At 38.1% G+C, this 8,688-nt stretch overlaps 2 protein-coding genes across 2 annotated transcripts; both read left to right on the top strand.

The window, feature by feature from the left end:
* Positions 1 to 3,277, top strand: LOC105159682 (actin-97). The gene is made up of 5 exons (XM_011076839.3): positions 1 to 153; positions 1,100 to 1,172; positions 1,307 to 1,700; positions 2,036 to 2,649; positions 2,998 to 3,277. Exons 2-5 carry the CDS (start codon positions 1,113 to 1,115, stop codon positions 3,061 to 3,063), a joined length of 1,134 nt encoding a protein of 377 aa, XP_011075141.2. The 5' UTR covers positions 1 to 153; positions 1,100 to 1,112; the 3' UTR covers positions 3,064 to 3,277.
* A 1,579-nt stretch (positions 3,278 to 4,856) lies between these two features.
* On the top strand, positions 4,857 to 8,351 carry LOC105159681 (actin-97). Its single transcript, XM_011076838.3, has 5 exons — positions 4,857 to 5,012; positions 5,909 to 5,981; positions 6,116 to 6,509; positions 7,089 to 7,702; positions 7,944 to 8,351. Exons 2-5 carry the CDS (start codon positions 5,922 to 5,924, stop codon positions 8,007 to 8,009), a joined length of 1,134 nt encoding a protein of 377 aa, XP_011075140.1. The 5' UTR covers positions 4,857 to 5,012; positions 5,909 to 5,921; the 3' UTR covers positions 8,010 to 8,351.
* Positions 8,352 to 8,688: the final 337 nt, after the last annotated feature.

Raw genomic sequence — 8,688 nt, 5'->3', positions numbered from 1 at the left:
TCATTCGAGGCTGAGTTTCATTTCTCGTTTTTAAAACAAGAGGGCGGGCACCTCACACACACGATAAACAGAGGCCACATTATCATTGTGAGGGATAAAGAGAGTGAGAAAGAGATACAGAGACAAAGACCAATTCCCAACAAGGCCTCAAAGGTACTTACTATTTTTGCTTTGAATTTTGCTTTCTCGTTACTGAGATTCGATTTTCATCTCAATTTTGAACTTCTCCTTTCTGCCAAAAAATGTTTCTGATCCTGTTGATATGTGCACTTTCTTTCTGTGTTTTGTTTTTGTGTGGATTTTTAGCTGTTTATTGTTCTTATGAGTCTTGATTCGTCGATCTGCAAATGTGTGTTTTCAATTCTGCTCGAGTGTAAGAATTTAAGTAAGAAATGTGTGGTTTGTTCAGTATTGATTAGTGAAGGTTATAACATGTTTCCTAGTTCATGCTTATTGGTGGAAGATTTATATTGTATGCTTGCATTTATGTGAGATTTTAATCGAGCCAATATAATTCGGAATTTTTGCAGAAATCATTAGAGATTAGAGGTGAAATATGCTTTTACCTTATATTTTGGGTTAATTACAGCAATGATAATGTTAGTTACATTTAGAAGTCAAACATTTGCCTTTTGAAGGGTGTGCTGTTGAGTTAACTTCCGGATGTTATTAGAAATGAATGGTCTTCAGAATCTCTATGTATACTTTGAATGATGAAACTTTCTACCAATTTCTATCGTTAATGCTTTTGTTTGATTTGTGCTATGTGATTTTGCAAAAGGATTGGTAAAAATCTATCTTCTTTTGCATGTGCAAGTCAATAGATTTTTTATCGAGAGACATACTTCTTTACATAAGAAACATATCACATCAACTGGTTCCAATCCACAATCTGGATGGATCTTGCATCTCTAAGCTGAATTGATTTCTCATCCTTTTGTTGTAAGAATAGTTCTGAAAGATTTTCTGACAATGGTATTACATGCCACTGCTGTTGGACTTGAAACAACAATCTTGATCAAACTTCAGCATGAACTTTGATGTTGTTGTATGATATTGCCTCTCCCTAAAAAGTTCAAGATGATTACTTTTCCTCCAGAGAACATTAAGAGATGGCAGAAGGCGAGGATATTCAGCCTCTTGTTTGCGACAATGGAACTGGAATGGTTAAGGTAAGCTTTGGATTCAGTACCCAGGAACTATACTCCTTAATTTGCATTCAGACTTTTGCTTTGATAGCTTATTTGGTGATGAATGAGAATAAGAGAGCTTAGCGTATTTGTTTTGTTGATCTCAAAATGGTCAGGCTGGATTTGCTGGAGATGATGCTCCAAGGGCTGTCTTCCCCAGCATAGTGGGACGCCCTCGCCATACTGGAGTGATGGTTGGCATGGGCCAAAAGGATGCTTATGTTGGTGATGAGGCTCAATCCAAGAGAGGTATTTTGACATTGAAGTATCCAATTGAGCACGGAATTGTCAGCAATTGGGATGATATGGAGAAGATTTGGCATCACACTTTCTACAATGAACTTCGTGTGGCCCCAGAAGAGCATCCAATCCTGTTGACTGAAGCTCCTCTCAACCCTAAGGCCAATCGTGAAAAAATGACGCAGATTATGTTTGAGACCTTTAACACCCCTGCCATGTATGTTGCTATTCAGGCAGTTCTCTCCCTTTATGCCAGTGGTCGTACAACTGGTAAGGAAAAAACTAATTCGATTTACTTTTTTCATTTACTGATGCATGATACCTGTGGCCCATCCCTTCTTTTTTCGGTTAAGAATTATAATTCGTCATTTGCTCAGTATAGGTAAAGAAATATCAGGAGGGTTATTGATCAAATGGAGTATTGCATTTAGTATCCTAGAATCTGCAATTAGCTAAAACCAATCAGTGGCAAAAGAATCACATATTGTCGATACAGCAAAATTCTTCTAGCCATTGGACTAATGCCTAGAGGACAAATCACATTCTCTATTAAAGCTAAAATTCTGTTGCTATACACATTTGTGACCAGATCATTTCTTCGGCAGGTATTGTTCTTGACTCAGGGGATGGTGTCAGCCATACAGTCCCCATCTATGAAGGTTACGCTCTTCCCCACGCGATCCTCCGTCTTGATCTGGCTGGCCGTGATCTCACTGACAACTTCATGAAGATACTCACAGAGAGAGGCTACTCTTTCACTACAACAGCTGAGCGGGAAATTGTGAGGGATATAAAAGAGAAGCTAGCTTACATTGCTCTTGACTATGAACAAGAGCTAGAAACAGCAAAGACGAGCTCTTCCGTGGAGAAGAACTACGAACTGCCTGATGGACAAGTGATCACTATAGGTGCTGAACGATTCCGATGCCCTGAGGTCCTCTTCCAGCCATCGATGATCGGGATGGAAGCTGCGGGAATCCATGAAACCACCTATAATTCTATCATGAAGTGCGATGTAGATATCAGGAAGGATCTGTACGGCAACATTGTTCTCAGTGGTGGCTCGACCATGTTCCCAGGTATTGCTGACAGGATGAGTAAGGAGATTACAGCTCTGGCTCCAAGCAGCATGAAGATTAAGGTGGTGGCTCCACCTGAGAGAAAGTACAGTGTATGGATTGGAGGCTCCATTTTGGCCTCTCTCAGCACATTCCAGCAGGTATGCCTAACTTTTTAACAGAAAGTCTTTTCTTTAAAGGGATGACTTAGGCAACCCCTCCACAGATTTAGGCATTTTTCTAGGAAAAGACCTAAAAGACATAATTGTAGTTCTGCTATGTTGAGGGATTTTCCCGTAAAATTCCCAAACCTTGTGGGGCCCATATAATTATCTCTTGTTTAATATCTAGCACTAGTGCATTTCTTAAGGGCAGAGCTTTACTCAATTAGCTGGTTGAGGTGAAGCATGATGCTCTTACTTACTGGTCGATTAAGGCTAACGTCTCAGACTGATTGACTGCATTTAAGAATTTCTGCTGACTGATGTTTCTAATTCTTCTGCTTGTAGATGTGGATAGCCAAAGCAGAATACGACGAATCTGGCCCTTCAATCGTCCACAGAAAGTGCTTCTAAAATAAGAGTTGCTGGAAAGAGACCATCGCTGGAGAGATTTATATGATTCTTGATGCTGCTCCCGATTTGCTTTTCCTTATTTATTTTTTGTTCTTTTCATCCAAGTCTTTACTTCTATTAAGATTTGAACATCAGACATGGAAACAATATGATAAAATTGAAATATTCACATATTTTTTCTCCAATTTATATTAATTCATAGAAGAGTTGTGTATTTCCGGTGGTATTATGATTTGAGTTTTGGATGGACGGCAAATGCTTCACTGTATTTATCTGCTTATCTGACCATGTCACGGATTGTAATTCAAATATGAGTTTGTAATGCCAGATTGAATCTTGGGATTCTTTTGCTTCTTAGTCATTTATGAAATTCAGAAACAGACAACATAGTTTTACTGCACAAACGGAAGCCATCGATGAAGGTCGAAAAACAAACACGAGCGAGTATGATATTCTATAACACAAACTTTAGAGTTACATTTGGAAATCATATGGCTGTAATGATGTAGATCCATCACACTTTTGAAACCATGTCCCTGGGAAAAGAGATTCCCAGCAGCATGAGGATGAGCCCCAACCAAGAAAGATTTTGCTTGCCTTTACAGTCTGGACATCAGCCACTTTTAAGCTTTCTATCTCTCAAAGTCTCGTTTATTGTACTGTGGGGTATATGTCCATGTTCGTTACACATGTCAAGATCCATTACATTCTTTATTACATAGATTTCACCTTCCTTGTCGGCCAACTGCAATAACATATCCATCACCCAAACTTACAACCCATAACCAAATCAGGAGGGTGTTCTCAGATTGTCTGTGAGAAGACAAAGAGTGGTCTCTTCTGTTGTATGTTTCTCATGTTTCAAGCTTAATGACCATTCTTTCTCATATGTTCTTAGTCAAGAGTTGTAAGAGAAGGGACCATATATTGATTAGAACATGCTCACATGAATGAAACCTTGACTTTTTTCCTTTTCCTCTTCCCCCTTCAATGATCACCAAAAGATACCATCACCACCAATTATTTGGGGGTTAATAATAGGAAAAACAAGGACAATGTAGCTTGTAAGAATATCAATGTTGTCGAGGGTTATACACTGTATTCAATGTTGTAAAGATTTTTATTGTGATTTCGACACTCCAAAGAACAATAAATATCATTAAATATTATGTCCTACTCATAAGATGGATGTCATTGTGAGCATGGCTCATTTCTGCTGCTATGTGAAGAACCCTTCAGAAAATACAAGTATCAAGAAAACTTGGTATGAAGTGCGAAAAATTCTTCAAATTCAGCTAAATCAAATCACTCTCAAAAATAAATATACACTTGTATTGTGATTGGTTATTTTTTCTAATTATTCATTAATTACATAAAAAGTATATTGCACATGTCATATAATTAATTTAATTTCGATCCAACTGAGTTTGAATTAGAATTTTGAATGAGGTGCTTTAAAATAAAAGGATGAATAAGTTTATGTATAATTTCTTATGATGGGAAACAGAAGACTTTTTCTTTGCCAAACTTAATAGGAGTGGGACATATATGAAGTCTCAAAATTGACCCTCCAGATTAAAGGAGGACAGATGGGAATGACATTAAAGGTGAAGGGCTCATCTGTCCTCACAGCACAACTGAGTTCAAAAGCTAGCCAGCTATATTCACCATCAGTCTGATGCTGTCGTGGGTGCCACAAACCACAGATACAGATCGTACCAATCCAACGGCTGTGATCTAATAAGTTTGAATTTGAGGTTCATTTGAGCTGAATTTCATTTGAGGCTGAGCTGCATTTCTCGGTTTTTAAACAAGAGGGCCGGCATCTCAGACAAAGGGGAAAACACATTCCAAATTCTCGCATATAGAGAGAGAGCGAGAGAGACTGAGGGAGAATTTCATTAGAAGAGCAAAAAGGAGTGAGACCCGTTCTCAGTAAGGCCTCAAAGGTATAGTCTTTGCCTTGATATCATGCTTTCTCATTACAAAGATTCGATTTTATCTTCATTTTTGGAGAAAAGATTCAGTTTCGATCTTCAGTTTGAAGATTAGTTGAATCTTGTTATGTATTTATTGTCTACGATTTCCGATTTCTTGATCTGTGCAAAGATTTCACTCTTGTTTGAACTCTGTTGTGGGATCTGACTGTTTATGCTTTTTGTAATTTTTAGTCATGGATCTGCTGATGGGTTTTTCGAATTATGACCGAGTTGATAAAGTTTGTATCTTTTTCAGTTTATGCTTGTTGGTGGAAGGTTTTAGTTTGTACGCTTGCATATGTTTGGGATCTCGTTTGAAGTCTGGACATCACAATAAATTTATGGTGATACATGCATAGACTGATTCAGTTTTTGGGTGATAACATCTATGATTGTGTTGTTCAGTTCAGTGTCTACTATTCAATCAACACCTGCGAAATGAAATGATCTCCTTCAATCTAATTGTATATATTGAATGGAAGATGATTTTAAGTTTAGTGCCCATGTTAAAATTTCTTTGTATGGAGTATATATTGCATTGTAGAGATTGCTCTTAGTGGAAAACATTTCACATCAATCCGTGTGTCTGGATGGATCTTTCATTTTCAAGGCTCAGTCTTCTTGATACCAATCTGATTGATGTGACATTTCACCCTTTTACTTAGAAATAAATTATTTGCAAATGATTTTCTGACAGTGGCACATCATTTGCCATTGCCATCAACCATGAAGTGAAGTTCTCTTGATCAAAGGCGATTTCAACTTTTGATCTTCATTGGCATGATTTAAGATGCATGATTTATGTTTATGTAGTGTAATATTGCCTTCTCCTCATTAAAGTAGAAGATTGTTGAACTCTTCTCCAGATAATATTAAGAGATGGCCGACGGTGAGGATATTCAGCCCCTTGTTTGTGACAATGGAACTGGAATGGTCAAGGTAACCTCTGAATTCGAATACCACCTGTTTAGATTTACTTCAATTGCTAGTCCTGTCATGAGAGAAATAATAGAATTTTAATGTATTATTATGTTCTCTGAAGCTTATTGTTTCTGTGATCTCAAAATTGTCAGGCTGGATTTGCTGGAGATGATGCTCCAAGGGCTGTGTTTCCCAGCATTGTTGGACGGCCTCGTCACACTGGAGTGATGGTTGGCATGGGCCAAAAAGATGCTTATGTCGGCGATGAGGCCCAATCCAAGAGAGGTATTTTGACATTGAAGTACCCAATTGAGCATGGAATTGTCAGCAACTGGGATGATATGGAGAAGATTTGGCATCATACCTTCTACAATGAACTTCGTGTGGCCCCAGAGGAGCACCCAATTCTGTTGACAGAAGCCCCTCTCAACCCCAAGGCTAATCGTGAAAAAATGACTCAAATCATGTTTGAGACCTTTAACACCCCTGCCATGTATGTCGCTATTCAGGCTGTCCTCTCCCTTTATGCCAGTGGTCGTACAACTGGTAAGGAAAACACTAGGTCAATTTAATCTATTCACTAATGCATTAAAACCCTTCCCCTTAAATGTCATCCTCATTTTAGATCAATATAGGTAAAGAGATACCACACACTTATTGCAGTCTTCTGAATAATCAAACATTATGTCCCAGCCCTGCAAAGAACATCCACCTGCTAACAAATCTGGAAATGTTTTTGAAAATATTTGCAGAAATTAATATGCCTTCTAATGCGTACTGCATGACTGATTTTCTTTAGGCACTTTCAAATCACTGATCAAGTCTTCCATCCATGCATCTCTTAGTGAGAGAACAAGAGCATTTGGCGGAAGGCATTGATAATTCATATACTAATGCATTGAGTATTGATTCATCCTATGTTGTGGAAGTTTATGACTTAAGTATCTCGACTGTCGATGTATAAATAGAAACTGCCATTAGCTTAGAGCCTCAATGGCCAAAGGATCAACATTCATTGTTACAGGGCAAAACATTTAATTATCTGCATAATGCCTAGAGGACAAAGGATCTTCTTTATTAAGCTAAATTATTCTTCCACTTACATGTTGACCCGTTTTTTGACAGGTATTGTTCTCGACTCTGGGGATGGTGTCAGCCATACCGTCCCCATCTATGAGGGTTATGCTCTTCCCCATGCAATTTTGCGTCTTGATCTTGCTGGCCGTGATCTCACAGACAACCTAATGAAGATACTGACCGAGAGAGGCTACTCCTTCACTACAACAGCTGAGCGGGAAATTGTGAGGGACATAAAAGAGAAGCTAGCTTACATTGCTCTTGACTATGAACAGGAGCTAGAAACAGCAAAGACGAGCTCTGCTGTAGAGAAGAACTATGAGCTGCCTGATGGACAGGTGATCACGATTGGTGCTGAACGATTCCGATGCCCTGAGGTCCTCTTCCAGCCATCAATGATCGGGATGGAAGCTGCTGGAATCCATGAAACCACCTATAACTCAATCATGAAGTGTGATGTCGATATCAGGAAGGATCTGTACGGCAACATTGTCCTCAGTGGTGGTTCCACCATGTTCCCAGGTATTGCTGACAGGATGAGCAAGGAAATCACTGCCCTGGCTCCAAGCAGCATGAAGATTAAGGTGGTGGCTCCACCAGAGAGAAAGTACAGTGTCTGGATTGGAGGTTCCATTTTGGCTTCACTCAGCACATTCCAGCAGGTATGCTTAATTTTTCTAAAATCAGCATTACTGCATTTCCAAGAACAAAGAGCTCATTGATAAATCCATTTGGCTGCTGATCAGCATATTACACTCATCGACAATGTTAGAGTTAGATTACTTGAATTTAGGATCTGACCAACAAATGAATATTAAATCATCTAAGCATAATTTAGATGTAAAAATCTTTTAGGAGCTTCAAGACTTTCAGCTGAGTGATTTTCTTGTTTCCTTATTGCAGATGTGGATAGCCAAAGCAGAGTATGATGAGGCTGGGCCTTCAATTGTCCACAGAAAATGCTTCTAAGAGATTTTATACAGTTCACATGGTTGCTTATGCTGCTTCATTTGCTTCTCCATTTCATTTTTCATCTTGTTCTTTTCTTCTGGGTCTTTACTTTTCAAAATTCGAGCAATGAACATGGAGACATTTTTTTTTTCCTCAATATTAATTTGTAGAAGACTTGTGTATTTCCAGTGGTATTATGATTTGAGTTTTGGCATGAAAGGGAACTCGTGATTCCTTGGCAGTATTTATATGCTTGTTGGTTTTAGCGGTCACATATTGTAATATAATATGAATTTGTAATGTCAGATTGAATCTTGAGACATCTTTTTATATATATTGTTAGCGAAAAGTTTTTATGAAGTGATTTCAGATTTCTTGTTTTATACAATTTGTAGGTATGCGCCTCTCCACTTCCTTCATCCCTATTATTCATACTCGATGATACTCAGAAATTAAAGTTCATGTTTTCTTTTGTTTTATAATTTGTTGGGATTGGTTTTGCAATTATTGTTTAACTGGAGTTGCAGAATGTGAAAAACTTATTATATAAATCTTGTTCATTATCAGCGCAAAAGAAGCAGTAAATTGGGTTTGTCAGGACAAATGCTACAACCTTTAACCATTCTTCTCAAAGACAAAGATTCATGCTACAACCATGAAAACAATATCTGAAAGGAAGAAACAATAATGATAAGGA

This window comes from Sesamum indicum, linkage group LG4 (assembly GCF_026168435.1).
Source record: "Sesamum indicum cultivar Baizhima isolate 11 linkage group LG4, ASM2616843v1, whole genome shotgun sequence".
Taxonomy (NCBI): domain Eukaryota; kingdom Viridiplantae; phylum Streptophyta; class Magnoliopsida; order Lamiales; family Pedaliaceae; genus Sesamum; species Sesamum indicum.
The sequence above is the reverse complement of the archived record's forward strand: the minus strand, read 5'-3'. Positions and strand labels throughout refer to the sequence as shown.